At 44.1% G+C, this 23115-nt stretch overlaps 1 protein-coding gene across 25 annotated transcripts in view; it reads right to left on the minus strand.

The window, feature by feature from the left end:
- The window catches only part of RIMS1 (regulating synaptic membrane exocytosis 1), a 535376-nt gene that overhangs the window by 431399 nt on the left and 80862 nt on the right, over positions 1-23115 (minus strand). For 23 of the 25 annotated variants that reach the window (XM_077289921.1, XM_077289919.1, XM_077289914.1 and 20 more), the window contains exons 2-3: positions 16203-16416; positions 4173-4184 (exon numbers count right to left, since the gene is read on the minus strand). In XM_077289921.1, the coding sequence (XP_077146036.1) occupies positions 4173-4184; positions 16203-16416 (226 nt within the window). The remainder of the gene's footprint in view (positions 1-4172; positions 4185-16202; positions 16417-23115) is intronic. The other 2 variants (XM_077289909.1, XM_077289904.1) reach the window with 1 other exon arrangement.

A 23115-nucleotide genomic window follows, 5' to 3' on the forward strand; every position in this document is an offset into this window, starting at 1 on the left:
TTTTGGAAACAAGGCATGTGGACAGATCAGATTAAAATAGAACTCTTTGGCCACAATGACCAAAGGTATGAGTGCTGAAAAAAAGGGCACAGAATTTCAGAAAAAGAACATCCTGCCAACCAAAAACCATGGAGGTGGATCAATCATGGGAGGATGGCATCTACAAATAGATAATGAGCCTAAGCTCACATCAAAATCAACAATAGATTACCTCAAAAGGTGCAAAATGAAGGTTATACAATGGCCCTCACAGTCCCGATTTGAACATCGCTGAAAATCTGTCGCTAGACCTTAAAATAGCAGTGCATGCAAGACAACCTAGGAATCTCACACAACCTGAAGAATTTTCCAAGGAAGAATGGATGAAAATCCCGCCAACAAAGATTGAAAGGCTCTTCGCTATATTAGGCGTTTACAAGCTGTGATACTTGTAAAAGGGGGTGTTACTACATACTAACTTTGCTGGTTACCCAAATTTTTGCATATGTCCATTTTCCTTTTTGTTATTTTTTAAATGTAAAAGATGACTATACAGTTGAAACTAGTAGTTTACATACACTATATTAAGGCCATGTTCACACTTTGCGGGTTTTACCGCGGATCCGCGGCGATTTTGATGCTGCGGGTCCGCAGCAGTTTCCATAGCGTTTACATTTACATGTAAACCCTATGGAAACAGCAATCCGCTGTGCACATGCTGCGGGAAAAACCACGCAGAAACGCAGCGGTTTACATTCCGCAGCATGTCACTTCTTTGTGCAGAATCGCTGCGATTCTGCACCCATAGGAAAGCATCGATCCGCTAACTTCCCGCATGGGGCTGTGCCCACGATGCGGGAAGTAAGCGGATAATGTGCAGATGGTACGCGGGGTGGAGGAGAGGAGACTCTCCTCCAGGCCCTGGGAACCATATTTGTGTAAAAAAAAAGAATTAAAATAAAAAATAATGCTATACTCACCTCTCAGCACTGCACGCGGCCGTCCGGTATCAGGGTTGGTGTGCGAGAAGGACCTGCGGTGACGTCACGAAGGTCCTTCTCGGCACAGCATCTTTGGAACCGGAGTGCCGCGTGCATCACCGAGGAGATCGGGACGTCAGAGGGGGTGAGTATAAACCATTTTTTATTATTTTTTACATTACTATTGATGCTGCATATTGCTGCATATGCAGCATCAATAGTATAGGAGTAAACCCGCAGCGGAAACCGCAAAACAAACCGCGATAAATCTGCAGGGATAACCGCAGCGGTTTTGCCCTGCAGATTTATCAAATCCGCTGCGGGAGAACCCGCAGAGGACCCCGCAAAGTGTGCACATAGCCTAAAAGACACATATGCATGTTTTTCTCAATATCTGACATTAAATCAGAATAAACCTTTACCTTTTTAGGTCAATAAGGATTACTAGAATTATTGTTTGCCAAATGCCAGAACAATAATGAGAGAGAGAGTGAGAATGTTTTAAGGCATTTTTATTACTTACTGCAAAGTCACAAGTTTACATACATTTCATTAGTATTTGGTACCATTGCCCTTAAACTGAATGACTTGGGTCAAACATTTGGGATATCCTTCCACAAGCTTCTCACAATAGTTGGTCAGAACTTGGTCAAATTCATCCTGACAAAACTGGTGTAACTGATCCAGGTTTGTAGGTCGCCTTGCTCGCACCCACCTTTCCAGCTTTGCCAATAAATTTTCAATAGGATTGAGATCAGGGCTTTATGATGGCCACTCCAAGACTTTGACTTTGTTTTCCTTAAGCCACTTTGTTACCACTTTGGCAATGTGCTTTGGGTCATTGTCCATTTGGAAGACCCATTTCCGCACAAGCTTTAACTTCCTGGCTGATGTCTTGAGATGTTGCTTCAGTATTGCCACATAATCTTCTTTTCTCATGATGCCATCTATTTTGTGAAGTGCACCAGTCCTTCTTGCAGCAAAACAACCCCATAACATGCTGCTGCTACCCCCATGATTCACAGATGGGATGGTGTTCTTAGGCTTCCAAGCTTCTCCCTTTTTCCTCCAAACGTAACGATGGTCTTTATGCCCAAAAAGTTCAATTTTAGTTTCATCAGACCACAGGTCGTGTCACCAAAAAGGTCTTTGTTCCTGTATGCATTTGCAAACATTAATCTGGCTTCTTTATGTTTCTTTTGGAGTAATGGCTTCTTTCTGGTAGAGTGGCCTTTCAGGCCATGCTGATACAGTACTTGTTTTACTGTGGATATTGACACAATGTTACCAGCTTCCACTGTCATCTTCACAAGGTTTTTTGCTTTTGTCCTTGGGCTGATATGCAATTGTCTGGCCAAAGCATGTTCATCTCTGGGAAACAGAACCGGTCTTCTTCCTGAGATGTATGAATGCTGGACATTCCCATCTTGTTTGTACTTGCATAAAATTGTTTGTACAGATGAACACGTGCCTTTAGGTATCTTGAAATTGTACGCATGGATGAGCCAGACTTGTGCAAGTCCACAATTCTCATCCTGATATCTTGGCGGTGTTCGTTAGACTTTCCCATGATGCCACGCAAAAAAGCAGTGTGTTTCAGGTGTGCATTAAAATACATCCACTGGTGTGTCTCTAATTAACTCAGATGTTGCCAGAAGCTTCCAAACACATGATCTCATCATATGGCCATTCCGGAATTGTTTAAAGACATTTATACCTTAGTGTATGTAAACTTTTGACTTTGCAGTAAGTATTAAAAATGCTTTAAAACATTCTCTCTCTCGTTATTATTCTGGCATTTGGCAAATATTAATATTATGGTAATCCTAATTGACCAAAACGGGAAAGGTTTATTCTGATTTCAAGAGGAAGAGGAGACCGCTCACAATGTCAGTGTGTGCATGCCCTCATGTCCCTCACTTATGTGTAGCGGCTCCATGCTGTGGTGTGATCCTCTGTGCAGTGAGCGGCCACTACACACAAGAGAGAGATATGTAAAAGAGTGTACACACAATGACATGCAGGGGCCAAGAGAACGCACTGGCACATTTGTTTCTGCCAAAAACAAGATCACATTGCTGTAGGGATAAGCAGGAACTGAAAAAACAACAATTGTCATGTTTTGGTTTTCCTACTTTATCAGGAAAAATATGGAGATGAAATAGAAACTGAAAACCTTACCGTGTGAACAATCCCCTACAATACTGTATGTACAATGGACAGATATGTGACATGATTTTTCTTACTGTATAGTATATGCAGCTCTGGAAAAAATTAAGAGACCACTGCAAAATGTTCAGTTTGTCTGATTTTTCTCTTTATAGGTATATTTTTTAGTAAAATGTAAATTGTTCTTTTATTCTATAAACTTCTGACAACATGACTCCGAATTTCCAAGCAATAAATTTTGTATTTTTCTTTTCAGAAAAGTACTAATGGTCAAAATTAAAAAAAACAAACAAACTGTGCTTTCAGACCTCAAATAATGCAAAGAAAACAAGTTCATAATCATTTAGAAACAACAATACTAATGTTTTAACTCGGGAAGAGTTCAGAAATCAATATTTTGTGGAATAACCATGATTTTTCATCACAGCTTTCATGCGTCTTGGCATGCTTTCCACCAGTCTTTCACACTGCTCCTGGCGCAAAAATGTAAGCAGTTCTTCTTTGTTTGATGGCTTGTGACTATCCATCATCCTCCTGATTACATTCCAGAGGTACAATGGGGTTCAGGTCTGGAGATTGGGCTGCCCATGACAGGGTTTTGATGTGGTGGTCTCTTAATTTTTGCCAGAGCTGTATATAGTAAGGCAGGAACATTTGTCGCCTGTAAAATGAATTTACTTCTGCAAAGTCCTCTATTTATCAGTCTTCTAAGTATAAAGCCTCATCGCCTTTGTTTCTTTAAGGTGACTGACAAATTAAAAGTTCCTTATTTTGTACATTAACACTGGCTATTTATATCTCTCTTCATAAAAAGAACAGCTGTAGTTTTTTCCTAACCTCCTATAAATATAGGTTACCTGACAGAAGCCATTTACAATGCAAATTACATCTAATATAATTTACTGAAGGAGTGATTGAAGAGCAGCGACACTGCGATTGTCAAAACGACACAATAACACAACCCACGCATTTGGCACCATAACGTCTCAAAAAATATTCTAACATTGTATCATACACAAGATGAAAGAAAGAAAAGATTCTAACCACTTTGTCCTCCTGTGGGAAAGCATCCGAGAAAGCAGAATATAAAAAGAGAGGGAAAAAAAAAAAGAAAATTAATGGCAAGCAGGTATTAATAAGCAAAATTAAAAAGGTCAAGGTTAAATTAAATTAAAGCTTTCAAGAAAGTGCATCATTACTTAACTGAAGAAGAATCATTTAGGTTCATTACTTTTTCCTCCAGCATGGAGAGCAAACTCGCTAATGTCCACTCTTGAGAATCTGCTCAACTAGGTTAAAATGGTGTCTAAGCATATCATTATAGCATACAAAACTCCATTTTTGATATACAACTGAGTACCTACAGCCACCACTCCGAGGGAATATAGAGGTCTATTGTATACAGCTTTATTATTCAGAACAATGTATACATAGTATACGGTATTACTCCTCAGCTCCCCCTAGTGGTGGCTGCAGAAAGACAAGTAACTATCTCTTCCAGTTTCGGAATACCTTCGTCTGCAGTTTGCATTAAAAACAACAACTCTGCTTTAGGACATGTTCAGTATTTGGTCAGTATTTTAAATCCATATTTGCAAGCCAAAATCAGGAGTGAAACAATCGGAGGAAAAATATAAACACGTCACCACTTCCTCCGGGTCTTGGTTAGGTCCAAAGAAGGAGAGAATGAAGACAGTGCTGACTGACTGCAGTGATCGCATGACATAACAATGTCACACGAGCCGTGGGAGACCTAGTGACGACACCACTGGATAGCACCAAAAGAGTATGGGTGTTACGATTTTACGCACTGAATAGCGCTGCTCGGTGCAGTGTGTACTTCTGGCAGCTAGCAGAGCTTGTAACCGCTGATCAGTGGGGGTGCTGGGTGTTGGACCCAACTAAACTCATGTTGATGACCAATATATTGCCTCAAAGCTGAATGGCCTGAATGAGGGTCCTTTGTGAGTGCTTTTTCAGCTGCCGAGTACTGCAGAGCAGCTTCTATAGCTCATCAGAATATTACAACCAGACGACCCCTTTAGCAATCAACAATCATTAAAAGGGGTTTTTGACTTTCATAAAACTCCTGTCCCCCCCCCCTCCCAAACAAATTATGGTCTACTCCCCCTCACCAAATCCAGCGCTGAGTCTCCGCTGCTGCTCCTGGGGTCTGTTATCGTCTGTGATGCTGTCTGAGCAGCTTACGCCATCTTCTTGGCCAGAGCCACTGAACTCACTTATTGGCTGAAGTGCTGCTGACATGACGTTTGCACTGCAGACAATAACAGACATTGGATAAAGTGGAAATTTGTCTTGGCCACGCTGCAATAGTGTCTTGACCACTGGTCAATTGAACCGTACCCTAGACACATTTCTTTGCAGCTTTCATATACATTAAACTCTTCACAACCAGGAGTATTTCTGTTTTTGCACTTTCATTTTTTGTTCCCCTTCTTTCCAGAGCCTTAACTTTTTTATTTTAAAATGGCCATGTGAGGACTTTATTTTGCGGGACAATTTGTACTTTAGAACGACACCATTGGTTTTAACTTATCATGTACTGGAAACGGGAAAAAAATTCCAAGCGCAGTGAAATTGCAAAAAAAAGAGCAGAGACTGACAGGGGAATTTAACTAGTTAACAGCTGTGGGCAGATCAGGATTCCGCCCCCGGCTGTTGCGGGCACATGTCATCAGGTACAGATAAGCTGTCATGTGCCTGGAAAGGTGCGGGCTCAGCGCTGGAGCCTGCACCAAACAGAGGGAGTTCAACATCAGCATACTGTTACGCCCAATGTTGGAAAGGGGTTAAATACCTTTAAAACATTATTCTGCTGAGACTATTTGATTAGCTGTAATCAGTGTATTGTATACAATATAAGCCAATTAGCCTGCACATTTAAATAATTAGAAGATGATCTGCAGTAGTCGCTGACGGCCACTGCACAGTGATCATTGCTGTGGTCTTCTGGCTTCGTTCACTGCTTACATCCACCTGGAGCTTAAAGCATATGATGTTATGCAATTATTTAATAAGCCTGGACAACTCCTATAAAGATAACCTATCACCTTCTTGCTATCCCATCTGAGAGTAGCATGATGTAGCGACAGAGACCCTGATTCTAGCCATGTGTCACTTACTGCTCTGTGTCCTGGATATCGCATACAATCAGTGTCTTACTTGCTGCAGATCTGCCAGTTCCCTGAAGGTTGCACTCTATATAACTCCGACCACACCACTCATTGGCAGGTTTCTGTGTACACTGTGCATAGGCAGTAAGCTGCCAATCAATCAGTAGTGGGAAATTTATACAGAACTAATGAATATGAAGACTACCTGGCAGCAGATTTAGTAGTCCTCTAGTTATAATCTCGTAATGATAAAACAGTGATTTTATAAAAACTCCAACAAGCAGCCTGGTAACACATCGCTGGAATCAGGGTCTCTGTCTCTACTGCTCTTAGATTATCTGGCAAAAAATGATGATTCCCTTTAACTCCCTGAACTCATTGTGATATTCCTCAAACAATTCTGAATCATTTTTCCAGTGTGGTAAGTGTGTTATTTTGCTGAAAGCAGGCACTGCCATTAGGGGATGCGGTTCTCATGAAAGGGTGTACTTGGTCGTGACAATGTATAGGTGGGTGGTATTATTGCCAGCACCCAAGGTTTTCCTGGTACCATCCAAAAATAGAAAGATTAGTTGGAAGCACGACACCCCACCATCGACCAGAGTGTCTTTGACCATTCTCAGTAATAACAAATAATCCAGTTTCCAGCTTGAACTAACGATTAAAATCTGGAAATTATTGGAATCCGATTAAACCAAATAATTAATACAGTGCAATAAGTTCTAGCCAAAACGTGTGTCTAATGTGATGTCCTCGTTAAAACTTGTTGCACTGTATTTTATTCTCTAACTGAAGATGGAAGCTGGACCATTTGTGATTATCCTGGTGCCATCTGTTCTCAAAGTAAGCAACACACATGCTCCTGACCGTCCACACATTGTGAAAGAAGAAGGGATTCAGCAATTCTGATACTCACAAGACCATTGTGGGTAGTCTTCTATTAGATAGGGGTCAGTAGGGGATCGAGTAGCTGTTTTGTAGCACTGTACTACACAGGGTAATCTTTGGTCCCTACATACATCAACAAACATTGGGCAACCATGACAATATGACTGGTTCCCCATTAATTTTTCCTTCCTTCCTATTTTACTCTGAAAAAAAACCTGGGAACATACGTCCCTGATGACTACACCAAGTTGCCGGACTGTCACAGATGTGTCAGAGGCTGCAGACCGTTGCACTGTATCTGTCTTCAGAAGGTCTCAGTAGTTTGCTTTGCAGACTTCTGCCTGGTCCTAATGACGCTAGGATCCAGTGGCCACCTCCCTTGGCTCTAATGGTCACACCTGGATCTGGGTGTTCATAACTCCCAACTTGCTGTTGGGAGTGTTGCGGGTGTTATTTTCTATTTGCGCTTGCCATTTGAGGCTTGGAGCTGCAGCAGTTCGCTAGCGTCTTCTTTGGAGTTTGGAGCACATTGGTGTTTCTCTCGGAGTCTACTCAAGCTAAGTGTCCCCTTGTTTAGTGTATCCTAGCTGTCTTTAGCGGTACTGGGGATTGACTAGAGCACATCCTGTCCTTCCCTATGCAGGGCTTATCGCCAGGGTCAGGCAGGAATTAGGTATCCTGCTCGGCGATAGGTGTGGAACCTATATAGGGATGATAGGGCAGACAGGGTGATGTTAGATCTGTCTAGGGGTCTCCACTCCCACCTTCCCTAGTGTTTGGTTCCCTTCATGTTGCACTTAGCCTTTCCTACACATTATGGGACACGGACTCAGTGACTTCAGTGATACGAGCGCTTACAGGGAGTCAGTCTAGTGGAGCCACTGGGACCAGACTATTGCTCATTTTTCCTTATTTTCAGTACAGTAACTTTCAGAATGGACAAACTCGCTTCCTGATATATCCCAACATGTGACATTGTGATGAGAAAATCAATTTTACTCACTTCAATTATTAATATTATGGCTGATCGACATACGGTATATGGTCTGTTTATTATTAGCACTGGTTTAAAGACAGTCACTCAGTGACGCTTTTAAAGGAAATTTGTCATAAGATTTTTGCTAGCAGTACAATGTAGGGGCAGATACCCTGATTCCCGTGATGCATCACTTTCTAAGCTGCATGTTTTAGTTTTGATAAAGTCAGTGTTTTATCTACTGCAGATGTCACAAGTGTGTCACGTCCTCCTGGGAGAACTGGGGTTAGAAGATCACCACGTATTGTGAATCGCAGAGCTTCCATTCAGCTTGTGTGCTTGTGTCCCATAATAAATTAATTTGGCTTCCTTTGGTGTTGAAGAGGTTAAAGACCTTTTGCATGCTGGTCAGAAACTTGCAGCTCCATTTTCAGCTGATCCTGATCTGGTCATTACCTCTTTCTGTAAAATTTGTCCAGACCTTCTCTGTCTTGCTTTGCTTACTAGCTCCTTGGAGACACTGTGCTGAATAGGAGATCGTGGTTGCTTCAGGACATTGTTGCGTGCTTTTTTTGGGTGTATGCTTTCCTTATTGTCCTATTCCTGTTTTGGTACATTGCTATCCTTCCCTATATACCTCTATACATTTGGTGAGTGTTTGTATGGTTGTTGCTTTCTGTTATCCCTGTTTTATCTGTGTCTTGTTTACCTTCTATTTCTATCCCAGGCCTAATGTGTGGTGAAGGGGACAGATCAGGTTTTAACAGGAGCATAGTAAGACCAAAGACTGGGGCCTCTCCACCTTCAAGAGTACCCCACAGGACAGGGATAGTTAGGGTCCAAGTTCCAGGGACAGTTTGAGGGCCCCCTTCAGTCCTGAAGACTGTGACAGTGTGACAGCAGACCTATCAGCTCTCTGAATGCTGAGCTCTGTATAACCTGCCCACATCACTGATTGACAGTTTTCTGTGTACGCTGATGCATAGGCTGAAAACTGTTAATCTGTGATGATAGCAGGGTTATAGAGAGCTCATAAATATGGATGAATACATGGCAGCACGTTTAGTAGTGTTATTTTGATAAAATCACTGTTTTATCAGATGGAGATTGTCAAAACTACAGTAAGCAGCCCAGTAAGTGACACATCAATGGAATCAGGGTCTCTGTCTCTTATGCTGCTCTCAGATTAGATGACAAAAAAACCTGAGGACAGATTCCCTTTTAAGTAAAAGATGATTTATAGAAAATAGGCCAGCAGGATCTATCATATCTACTAAAGGGTTCTCCAGTGCCTTCTTCACTGCTTTATTAAAGTGCATGCTATGTGAACAAATGTGTCTTTTAGGCTAAAAAGGAATCACATGGTCACAGTCATGGCATTAAAAGAAGTCAGAGACTCTTCCTATTACAGCATGCCTCCCTGCTTATATCCTGATTCATGTACACTCAATCTTTTCAATTAAGCTTAACTCCGGTATCAATAAGCCTTGTACCTCCAGGGCACTGCCAAACATTTATCATGGAGTGTCTGCCAGGTTTTAGTGTTGCAATTCATCATGAGCAATATTTTAGCAACAAAATTTCTAATTTTTCTCATCTCTCGCCAAAATCTTGCCATGGTCCCAAAAAATTAAGTAATTTAAGAAGATTTATTAAGTGGCATAATGAATTACTGCAAATCACAACCTTTCTTCTTTGTACAGGCTGGAGTACGAGTATGTGCACGTGGCATCATTCAGACGTCAAAGCAGTCGCTGAGTTTTCCCAGAAGAGCAGCTTCAGGAAAATGCCAGCAGTCGTTCTAGTACTGTATGTATATAGTATACTACACTGCTCAAAAAAATAAGGGGAACACTTAAACAACAGAATATCGCTCCAAGTAAATCAAACTTCCGTGAAATCAAACTGTCCACTTAGGAAGCAACACTGATTGACATTCAATTTCACATGCTGTTGTGCAAATGGAATAGACAACGGATGAAAATTATTGGCAATTATCAAGACACACTCAATAAAGGAGTGGTTCTGCAGGTGGGGACCACAGACCACATCTCAGTACCAATGCTTTCTGGCTAATGTTTTGGTCACTTTTGAATGTTGGTTGTGCTTTCACACTCGTGGCAGCATGAGCCGGACTCTACAACCCACACAAGTGGCTCAGGTAGTGCAGCTCATACAGGATGGCACACCAATGCGAGCTGTGGCAAGGTTTGCTGTGTCTGTCAGCGAAGTGTCCAGAGGCTGGAGGAACTACCAGGAGAGAGGCCAGTACACCAGGAGATGTGGAGGGGGCCATAAGAGGGCAACAACCCAACAGCAGGACCACTACCTCAGCCGTTGTGCAAGGAGGAACAGTAGGAGCACTGCCAGAGCCCTGCAAAATGACCTCCAGCAGGGGAAAATGTGCATGTGTCTGCACAAACGGTTAGAAACCGACTCCATGAGGATGGTCTGCGTGCCCGACGTCCACAGATGGGAGTTGTGCTCACAGCCCAACACCGTGCAGGACACTTGGCATTTGCCCCAGAACACCAGGATTGGCAAATTCGCCACTGGCACCCTGTGCTCTTCACAGATGAAAGCATGTTCACACTGAGCACATGTGACAGACGTGACAGAGTCTGGAGACGCCGTGGAGAGCGATCTGCTGCCTGCAACATACTTCAGCATGACCGGTTTGGCAGCGGGTCAGTAATGATGTGGGGTGGCATTTCTTTGGAGGGCCGCACAGCCCTCCATGTGCTTGCCAGAGGTAGCCTGACTGCCATTAGGTACCGAGATGAGATCCTCAGACACCTTGTGAGACCATATGCTGGTGCGGTTGGCCCTGGGTTCCTCCTAATGCCAGACCTCATGTGGCTGGAGTGTGTCAGCAGTTCCTGCAAGATGAAGGCATTGAAGCTATGGACTGGCCCGCCCATTCCACAGACCTGAATCCGATTGAACACATCTGGGACATCATGTTTCGCACCATCCACCAACATCACGTTGCGCCACAGACTGTCCAGGAGTTGGTGGATGCTTTAGTCCAGGTCTGGGAGGAGATCCCTCAAGAGACCATCTGCCGCCTCATCAGGAGCATACCCAGGCATTGTAGGGAGATCATACGGGCACATGGAGGCCACACATACTACTAAGCATCATTTCCTTGTCTTGAGGCATTTCCACTGAAGTTGGATCAGCCTGTAACTTCATTTTCCACTTTGATTTTGGGCATCATTCCAACTCCAGACCTCCGTGTGATATTAGTTGTGATTTATGTTGATAATTGTAAGGTTTTATTGTTCTCAACACATTCCACTATGTAATGAACAAAGATTTACAACAGGAAATTTTCATTTAGTGACATATAGGATGTGTGATTTTAGTGTCATCTTTATTTTTTTGAGCAGTGTAGTATCTAATATATAATTGCCTAGAATACTACTTCCTGCAATTTGTGCCAACTTCCGTGGCTTTGTCCGGAGATAATGTCCGGAGCTAATGTCCGGAGCTAAGTGACGTCACCAGTGTCCTACACCCAGGCAGAGCACAGGGGCCCCAGGCAGCATATGGGGCCCCAGGCAGAGCACAGTGGCCCCAGGCAGAGCACAGGGGCCCCAGGCAGCATATGGGACCCAGGCAGAGCACAGTGGTCCCAGGCAGAGCACAGGGGCCCCAGGCAGCCTATGGGGCCCCAGGCAGAGCACAGTGGCCCCAGGCAGAGCACAGAAGCCCCAGGCAGCATATGGGGCCCCAGGCAGAGCACAGGGGCCCCAGGCAGCATATGGGGCCCCAGGCAGAGCACAGTGGCCCCAGGCAGAGCACAGGGGCCCCAGGCAGAGCACAGGGGCCCCAGGCAGAACACAGGGGCCCCAGGCAGAGCACAGGGGCCCCAGGCAGAGCACAGGGGCCCCAGGCAGAGCACAGGGGCCCCAGGCAGCATATGGGGCCCCAGGCAGAGCACGGGGCCCCAGGCAGAACATGGGGCCCCAGGCAGAGCACAGGGGCCCCAGGCAGAACATGGGGCCCCAGGCAGAGCACAGGGGCCCCAGGCAGCATATGGGGCCCCAGGCAGCATATGGGGCCCCAGGCAGAGCACAGGGGCCCCAGGCAGAGCACAGGGGCCCCAGGCAGCATATGGGGCCCCAGGCAGAGCACAGGGGCCCCAGGCAGAACATGGGGCCCCAGGCAGAGCACAGGGGCCCCAGGCAGAACATGGGGCCCCAGGCAGAGCACAGGGGCCCCAGGCAGCATATGGGGCCCCAGGCAGCATATGGGGCCCCAGGCAGAGCACAGTGGCCCCAGGCAGCATATGGGGCCCCAGGCAGAGCACAGTGGCCCCAGGCAGAGCACAGGGGCCCCAGGCAGCATATGGGGCCCCAGGCAGAGCACAGTGGTCCCAGGCAGAGCACAGTGGTCCCAGGCAGCTTATGGGGCCCCAGGCAGAGCACAGTGGCCCCAGGCAGAACATGGGGCCCCAGGCAGAGCACAGTGGCCCCAGGCAGAGCACAGGAGCCCCAGGCAGAACATGGAGCCCCAGGCAGAACATGGGGCCCCAGGCAGAGCACAGGGGCCCCAGGCAGAGCACAGGGGCCCCAGGCAGCATATGGGGCCCCAGGCAGAGCACAGGGGCCCCAGGCAGCATATGGGGCCCCAGGCAGAGCACAGTGGCCCCAGGCAGAGCACACACCAAATCGGAGGATAAGGGGTCCCGCCCACCAAATCGGAGGCCGAGGGGCCCCGCCCACCAAATCGGAGGCCGTGGGGCCCCGCCCACCAAATCGGAGGCCGAGGGGCCCCGCCCACCAAATCGGAGGCCGAGGGGCCCCGCCCACCAAATCGGAGGCCGAGGGGCCCCGCCCACCAAATCGGAGACCGAGGGGCCCCGCCCACCAAATCGGAGGCCGAGGGGCCCCGCCCACCAAATCGGAGGCCGAGGGGCCCCGCCCACCAAATCGGAGGCCGAGGGGCCCCGCCCACCAAATCGGAGGCCGAGGGGCCCCGCCCACCAAATCGGAGGCCGAGGGGCCCCGCCCACCAAATCGGAGGCCGAGGGGTCCCCGCCCACCAAAAGTAAGTGCGCCCCCGGGTGCAAAAGTAAGGGCGCCCCCGGGTGCAAAAGTAAGGGCGCCCCCGGGTGCAAAAGTAAGGGCGCCCCCGGGTGCAAAAGTAAGGGCGCCCCCGGGTGCAAAAGTAAGGGCGCCCCCGGGTGCAAAAGTAAGCGCGCCCCCCAGTCCCGTGTGTGAAAAGTGCTGCTGTAAAGCTGGTAGCGCTGTTCAAGCACCATGTATTTCCTTCAGGAAATGCCCATCTAATATATAATTGCCTAGAATACTACTTCCTGCAATTTGTGCCAAGAAAGAACATACCAATATACATAGTTATTGATACATATTATTTATTATTTACATTATTGTTCTTAAGCAAAGAACCGTTGTTGTGGCATTTGCCACAACACGCAAAGTTGTTGTCTGATGTCTTTCATCACTCCCCTCATAAGCATGTTCATGGATCCTGTGTAACTGTACCTTAAATAACAAGAATTGTCAAGAGCTGGTGAGTGCAGCCATTTTTTGTTCTTTCTTACTATTATTTATTAATTGTATTATTCTTACATTTGAATAAATAAAGTATATATGGATTCTAGACTCCCGATTCTTTAGAATCGGGCTGCCATCTAGTTCAGTATAGAGAGGGTGGCTTCCCAGTGGACGCAGCCAGAAGGATGAGCAGGCCACTTCTTTTAGCTGCTTCAGGATTTCCAAAATCTGAAGTAGGGTCTCAGCCCTTTATATAACAAAGAAGGAACTTGGCACTCGTAGTAGAAAGAATGATAGTGATCATTTATTGTACAATGGTGTCTCACTGAATATGCGGAACGGTTCGGCCCCAATGATTTTCTTCAGATGCACATGATTCTGTAAGAGGTTGTGCAGGCGGCTGGTTTGAGCCCTGCATTCCTGTGCATGCCTACCTAATGAAACTGGGTATGTTTTGTGTTTGCTGTGTGCCCTGTGTAGTTTATGATAGCTGACACTATTTAATATGATAATGGCTGACACTGTTCTGATATCTGTGTGTTAGGGACAGGAATAGGGACAGTCAGTGGCAGTGGTAGGTCAGCATTGGTAAGTGTTATGGCAGTGTAGTTGTGGGTTAGTGTTAGGGGGCACTGTAGAGTAGGAGATTAGATTGTGTTGAGAACTGGTTTCAGTCAGAGTAGTGACAGTTGAGAAAGGCGGCGGAGCCAGTGTAGTGGCAGGGAGAGGGCCTTCCTGAGGTAATTTTCAGGTAGTGGGAGGAGCTAGAGCAGAGTGAGAGGAATTGTTCTAGAAGGAGTGGGAGTAGTTGTGTGGTGAGTTACAGTTGAAAGAGACAGAAGAAGCACTGAGGAAAGCAGGTCTGAAGATGTTAGATCTTAAAGCACGTGAAAAGCGAGGCAGTCTGGAAGGGTCGGTGGCTTGTCTGTAGGTTACCTCCCGTGACGTCCTGGACTTACGGTTCGAACAGGAATTGCAGAGGCAACCTGATTTTTCACCCAGGATGGGGAAAGTGGACAGGGAGCACCTAGTATCAGAAAGCTGAAATTCCCAGGGGACTGCGGGTCTGGAAGCAATGGTGCTAGAAGATAAGCTGAAGGAAAAGACCAGGGAAAGTGCAGGAGGAGAAGCTCTTATGTCTTTTGAAGATTGTTGGGTTAAGTCTGTTATGAAGATGCAGGAATTGAGTAAAGTTTTATTGAAAATGAATTGGGACTTTGATAACATTTGTGTGTGTCTGCGACGGATTGGAGCCCTGTATGCTGTGAAGGATTCTGACTCACAGGTGGGTGAACTACTTGTCACACACAGCACACCACAAAATGGACATGATATTTCTGTAGCCGAGTGTCAGAGTTTGATGAGGAAGCAGCAGCAATCCCTCAGTACGGCTACCACCCTGGCCCCCGTTACAATTCTGTGGAGAGATAAAGACTGTGGATAAGCACTAGTAGTATAGCGCATCACCGCTGTGTAGTGGCGCCAATGAGAAGCCGACCACTTACCACAGGCGCCACTACACAGCGGTGATGCGCTATACTACTAGTGCTTATCCACAGTCTTTATGCCTCCACAGAATCATGTGCTGCATCTGAAGAAAATCATTGGAGCCAAAACATTACGCATATTCAGTGAGACACCATTGTACAATAAATTATCACTATCATTCTTCTTCTATGAGAGCTATGTGTGCACTCAGGGTTGGACTGGCCCACCAGAGAACCGGACAATCCTCCGTGGGCCCTGGCTTCTCCTTCAGAAGAGGTCATAGTGCAAACCTTGCAGTTGCTATGGAGCTCTTCAGTGGGGGAGAAATGTGGGCCCTCAAAGTCAAATCCTCCGGAGGGCCCAATGTTCTCCAGTCTGACACACTGCACTACAGGGTAATTTGTTCATTCAAATGAATATGGAGATAGTTGCCTGTAGATACGGTATGAAGTTGAATTTTATGTCTATTTTGGGACAGAATCCGCACCAAAAACACTTAAAAAACTCAGTATGAACATAGCCGTACAACTTGACCTTACAAGTCAGCAGTTGTGGAACGCATTCCCTCTTACCAGTAATTTCCCAGTCTGAGTATTAATCACTTTACATACAGTAAATCTCTTACTGGTTATTTAATGAACCAGCTACTAAGTGTACTCCATCACACATCAGCTGAAGCAGTCAGAAGGACTTTCCCAGAACATTTTCCATAATGGTCAGCGGAGTTCAGACTCCCAGTTCCTCTACAATTAGCTAACACATGTTACCACAATGATCCTTTAACCTTCATGGTTCTTGCATAGGATGAGTCTGGCACAGCTTTTAATAATACTTGTGTAAAATATGTAACTATCTGAGCATCACCACTGAGGCCGGTGTTTGGCTGCAGTGGTCACAAGTTGTAGACAGGATGTCACTCCTACAGCCAAGACCTCCACAGATCAACCAAACGGCAGCAATGGTGCAGCTTTAACAAGAGAAAAAAGCTTATTTTCAAACCTTCCTCTATCCAATAAAATGAAAACAAAAAAAACGCAGACAACCCCTTTAAACATAGACAACTTACATTATTTGACCGAAGTGAAACACGACCACCACAACGGGCACAAAATTTTGTTCGACAATAAGAGCATAAATGTCCGCAGCCATCCGCAAACTTTGTTTTGTGACAGATCCCACATGTTGGTGCATCATCCTTGTGTTCTCCAGGGTACCGACGTGTGTCCTCTCCTATTTTTCTGATTTGTTCTTTATAGCTTTCAAACTGTTGATGCAGCCTCCTGTTAGAGAAGAAAACAAGGATCATAGGATCACACACTGACATCAGTAAAAACAAGAAATACAACAGAAAAAAACAATATCTAAGTGTGCAATATACTAGATTCACAAGCGTCGGGTGTCTTGCAATAATTTCATCATCTAATGATTAGTTCTATACAAGTGGATATAGTTATTTATGCAAAATGTGCAGGGATTTCTGCAAGCCCCATTCAGATATAAGGAACCAGCAATTCTGGCAAATGCTGTATATGGCACTATTACTGTGCAAGTACTATACAGGGTGAAGAAGGGGCATTATTACTGTATATGACACTATTACTGTGCAAGTACTATACAGGGTGAAGAAGGGGCATGATTATTGTATATGGCACTATTACTGTGCAAGTACTATACAGGGTGAAGAAGGGGCATGATTACTGTGTATGGCACTATTACTGTGCAAGTACTATACAGAGTAATGAAGGGGCATTATTACTGTCTATGGCACTATTACTGTGCAAGTACTATACAGGGTAAAGAAGGGGCATTATTACTGTATATGGCACTATTACTGTGCAAGTACTATACAGGGTAAAGAAGGGGCATTATTACTGTATATGGCACTATTACTGTGCAAGTACTATACAGGGTAAAGAAGGGGCATTATTACTGTCTATGGCACTATTACTGTGCAAGCACTATACAGGGTGAAGAAGGGGCATTATTACTGTATATGGCACTATTACTGTGCAAGTACTATACAGGGTGAAGAAGGGCCATTATTACTGTCTATGGCACTATTACTGTGCAAGTACTATACAGGGTGAAGAAGGGGCATTATTACTGTCTATGGCACTATTACTGTGCAAGTACTATACAGGGTGAAGAAGGGCCATTATTACTGTCTATGGCACTATTACTGTGCAAGTACTATACAGGGTAAAGAAGGGGCATTATTACTGTATATGGCACTATTACTGTGCAAGTACTATACAGGGTAAAGAAGGGGCATTATTACTGTCTATGGCACTATTACTGTGCAAGCACTATACAGGGTGAAGAAGGGGCATTATTACTGTATATGGCACTATTACTGTGCAAGTACTATACAGGGTGAAGAAGGGCCATTATTACTGTCTATGGCACTATTACTGTGCAAGTACTATACAGGGTGAAGAAGGGGCATTATTACTGTCTATGGCACTATTACTGTGCAAGTACTATACAGGGTGAAGAAGGGCCATTATTACTGTCTATGGCACTATTACTGTGCAAGTACTATACAGGGTGAAGAAGGGGCATGATTACTGTGTATGGCACTATTACTGTGCAAGTACTATACAGAGTAATGAAGGGGCATGATTACTGTGTATGGCACTATTACTGTGCAAGTACTATACGGGGTGAAGAAGGGGCATGATTATTGTATATGGCACTATTACTGTGCAAGTACTATACAGGGTGAAGAAGGGGCATTATTACTGTATATGGCACTATTACTGTGCAAGTACTATACAGGGTAAAGAAGGGGCATTATTACTGTATATGGCACTATTACTGTGCAAGTACTATACAGGGTAAAGAAGGGGCATTATTACTGTCTATGGCACTATTACTGTGCAAGTACTATACAGGGTGAAGAAGGGCCATTATTACTGTCTATGGCACTATTACTGTGCAAGTACTATACAGGGTGAAGAAGGGGCATTATTACTGTCTATGGCACTATTACTGTGCAAGTACTATACAGGGTGAAGAAGGGCCATTATTACTGTCTATGGCACTATTACTGTGCAAGTACTATACAGGGTGAAGAAGGGGCATTATTAATGTATATGGCACTATTACTGTGTAAGCACTATACAGGGTGAAGAAGGGGCATGATTACTGTGTATGGCACTATTACTGTGCAAGTACTATACAGAGTAATGAAGGGGCATGATTACTGTGTATGGCACTATTACTGTGCAAGTACTATACGGGGTGAAGAAGGGGCATGATTATTGTATATGGCACTATTACTGTGCAAGTACTATACAGGGTGAAGAAGGGGCATTATTACTGTCTATGGCACTATTACTGTGCAAGCACTATACAGGGTGAAGAAGGGGCATTATTACTGTATATGGCACTATTACTGTGCAAGTACTATACAGGGTGAAGAAGGGCCATTATTACTGTCTATGGCACTATTACTGTGCAAGTACTATACAGGGTGAAGAAGGGGCATTATTACTGTCTATGGCACTATTACTGTGCAAGTACTATACAGGGTGAAGAAGGGCCATTATTACTGTCTATGGCACTATTACTGTGCAAGTACTATACAGGGTAAAGAAGGGGCATTATTACTGTATATGGCACTATTACTGTGCAAGTACTATACAGGGTAAAGAAGGGGCATTATTACTGTCTATGGCACTATTACTGTGCAAGCACTATACAGGGTGAAGAAGGGGCATTATTACTGTATATGGCACTATTACTGTGCAAGTACTATACAGGGTGAAGAAGGGCCATTATTACTGTCTATGGCACTATTACTGTGCAAGTACTATACAGGGTGAAGAAGGGGCATTATTACTGTCTATGGCACTATTACTGTGCAAGTACTATACAGGGTGAAGAAGGGCCATTATTACTGTCTATGGCACTATTACTGTGCAAGTACTATACAGGGTGAAGAAGGGGCATGATTACTGTGTATGGCACTATTACTGTGCAAGTACTATACAGAGTAATGAAGGGGCATGATTACTGTGTATGGCACTATTACTGTGCAAGTACTATACGGGGTGAAGAAGGGGCATGATTATTGTATATGGCACTATTACTGTGCAAGTACTATACAGGGTGAAGAAGGGGCATTATTACTGTATATGGCACTATTACTGTGCAAGTACTATACAGGGTAAAGAAGGGGCATTATTACTGTATATGGTACTATTACTGTGCAAGTACTATACAGGGTAAAGAAGGGGCATTATTACTGTCTATGGCACTATTACTGTGCAAGTACTATACAGGGTGAAGAAGGGCCATTATTACTGTCTATGGCACTATTACTGTGCAAGTACTATACAGGGTGAAGAAGGGGCATTATTACTGTCTATGGCACTATTACTGTGCAAGTACTATACAGGGTGAAGAAGGGCCATTATTACTGTCTATGGCACTATTACTGTGCAAGTACTATACAGGGTGAAGAAGGGGCATTATTAATGTATATGGCACTATTACTGTGTAAGCACTATACAGGGTGAAGAAGGGGCATGATTACTGTGTATGGCACTATTACTGTGCAAGTACTATACAGAGTAATGAAGGGGCATGATTACTGTGTATGGCACTATTACTGTGCAAGTACTATACGGGGTGAAGAAGGGGCATGATTATTGTATATGGCACTATTACTGTGCAAGTACTATACAGGGTGAAGAAGGGGCATTATTACTGTATATGGCACTATTACTGTGCAAGTACTATACAGGGTAAAGAAGGGGCATTATTACTGTATATGGCACTATTACTGTGCAAGTACTATACAGGGTAAAGAAGGGGCATTATTACTGTCTATGGCACTATTACTGTGCAAGCACTATACAGGGTGAAGAAGGGGCATTATTACTGTCTATGGCACTATTACTGTGCAAGTACTATACAGGGTGAAGAAGGGCCATTATTACTGTCTATGGCACTATTACTGTGCAAGTACTATACAGGGTGAAGAAGGGCCATTATTACTGTCTATGGCACTATTACTGTGCAAGTACTATACAGGGTGAAGAAGGGCCATTATTACTGTCTATGGCACTATTACTGTGCAAGTACTATACAGGGTGAAGAAGGGGCATGATTACTGTGTATGGCACTATTACTGTGCAAGTACTATACAGAGTAATGAAGGGGCATGATTACTGTGTATGGCACTATTACTGTGCAAGTACTATACGGGGTGAAGAAGGGGCATGATTATTGTATATGGCACTATTACTGTGCAAGCACTATACAGGGTGAAGAAGGGGCATTATTACTGTATATGGCACTATTACTGTGCAAGTACTATACAGGGTGAAGAAGGGGCATGATTATTGTATATGGCACTATTACTGTGCAAGTACTATACAGGGTGAAGAAGGGGCATGATTACTGTGTATGGCACTATTACTGTGCAAGTACTATACAGAGTAATGAAGGGGCATTATTACTGTCTATGGCACTATTACTGTGCAAGTACTATACAGGGTAAAGAAGGGGCATTATTACTGTATATGGCACTATTACTGTGCAAGTACTATACAGGGTAAAGAAGGGGCATTATTACTGTATATGGCACTATTACTGTGCAAGTACTATACAGGGTAAAGAAGGGGCATTATTACTGTCTATGGCACTATTACTGTGCAAGCACTATACAGGGTGAAGAAGGGGCATTATTACTGTATATGGCACTATTACTGTGCAAGTACTATACAGGGTGAAGAAGGGCCATTATTACTGTCTATGGCACTATTACTGTGCAAGTACTATACAGGGTGAAGAAGGGGCATTATTACTGTCTATGGCACTATTACTGTGCAAGTACTATACAGGGTGAAGAAGGGCCATTATTACTGTCTATGGCACTATTACTGTGCAAGTACTATACAGGGTAAAGAAGGGGCATTATTACTGTATATGGCACTATTACTGTGCAAGTACTATACAGGGTAAAGAAGGGGCATTATTACTGTCTATGGCACTATTACTGTGCAAGCACTATACAGGGTGAAGAAGGGGCATTATTACTGTATATGGCACTATTACTGTGCAAGTACTATACAGGGTGAAGAAGGGCCATTATTACTGTCTATGGCACTATTACTGTGCAAGTACTATACAGGGTGAAGAAGGGGCATTATTACTGTCTATGGCACTATTACTGTGCAAGTACTATACAGGGTGAAGAAGGGCCATTATTACTGTCTATGGCACTATTACTGTGCAAGTACTATACAGGGTGAAGAAGGGGCATGATTACTGTGTATGGCACTATTACTGTGCAAGTACTATACAGAGTAATGAAGGGGCATGATTACTGTGTATGGCACTATTACTGTGCAAGTACTATACGGGGTGAAGAAGGGGCATGATTATTGTATATGGCACTATTACTGTGCAAGTACTATACAGGGTGAAGAAGGGGCATTATTACTGTATATGGCACTATTACTGTGCAAGTACTATACAGGGTAAAGAAGGGGCATTATTACTGTATATGGCACTATTACTGTGCAAGTACTATACAGGGTAAAGAAGGGGCATTATTACTGTCTATGGCACTATTACTGTGCAAGTACTATACAGGGTGAAGAAGGGCCATTATTACTGTCTATGGCACTATTACTGTGCAAGTACTATACAGGGTGAAGAAGGGGCATTATTACTGTCTATGGCACTATTACTGTGCAAGTACTATACAGGGTGAAGAAGGGCCATTATTACTGTCTATGGCACTATTACTGTGCAAGTACTATACAGGGTGAAGAAGGGGCATTATTAATGTATATGGCACTATTACTGTGTAAGCACTATACAGGGTGAAGAAGGGGCATGATTACTGTGTATGGCACTATTACTGTGCAAGTACTATACAGAGTAATGAAGGGGCATGATTACTGTGTATGGCACTATTACTGTGCAAGTACTATACGGGGTGAAGAAGGGGCATGATTATTGTATATGGCACTATTACTGTGCAAGTACTATACAGGGTGAAGAAGGGGCATTATTACTGTATATGGCACTATTACTGTGCAAGTACTATACAGGGTAAAGAAGGGGCATTATTACTGTATATGGCACTATTACTGTGCAAGTACTATACAGGGTAAAGAAGGGGCATTATTACTGTCTATGGCACTATTACTGTGCAAGCACTATACAGGGTGAAGAAGGGGCATTATTACTGTCTATGGCACTATTACTGTGCAAGTACTATACAGGGTGAAGAAGGGCCATTATTACTGTCTATGGCACTATTACTGTGCAAGTACTATACAGGGTGAAGAAGGGCCATTATTACTGTCTATGGCACTATTACTGTGCAAGTACTATACAGGGTGAAGAAGGGCCATTATTACTGTCTATGGCACTATTACTGTGCAAGTACTATACAGGGTGAAGAAGGGGCATGATTACTGTGTATGGCACTATTACTGTGCAAGTACTATACAGAGTAATGAAGGGGCATGATTACTGTGTATGGCACTATTACTGTGCAAGTACTATACGGGGTGAAGAAGGGGCATGATTATTGTATATGGCACTATTACTGTGCAAGCACTATACAGGGTGAAGAAGGGGCATTATTACTGTATATGGCACTATTACTGTGCAAGTACTATACAGGGTGAAGAAGGGGCATTATTACTGTATATGGCACTATTACTGTGCAAGTACTATACAGGGTGAAGAAGGGGCATTATTACTGTCTATGGCACTATTACTGTGCAAGTACAATACAGGGTAAAGAAGGGGCATTATTACTGTATATGGCACTATTACTGTGCAAGTACTATACAGGGTAAAGAAGGGGCATTATTACTGTATATGGCACTATTACTGTGCAAGTACTATACAGGGTGAAGAAGGGGCATTATTTCTGTCTATGGCACTATTACTGTGCAAGTACTATACAGGGTAAAGAAGGGGCATTATTACTGTATATGGCACTATTA

The sequence above is a fragment of the Ranitomeya variabilis genome, chromosome 2 (genome assembly GCF_051348905.1).
Source record: "Ranitomeya variabilis isolate aRanVar5 chromosome 2, aRanVar5.hap1, whole genome shotgun sequence".
In the NCBI taxonomy this organism is placed as follows: domain Eukaryota; kingdom Metazoa; phylum Chordata; class Amphibia; order Anura; family Dendrobatidae; genus Ranitomeya; species Ranitomeya variabilis.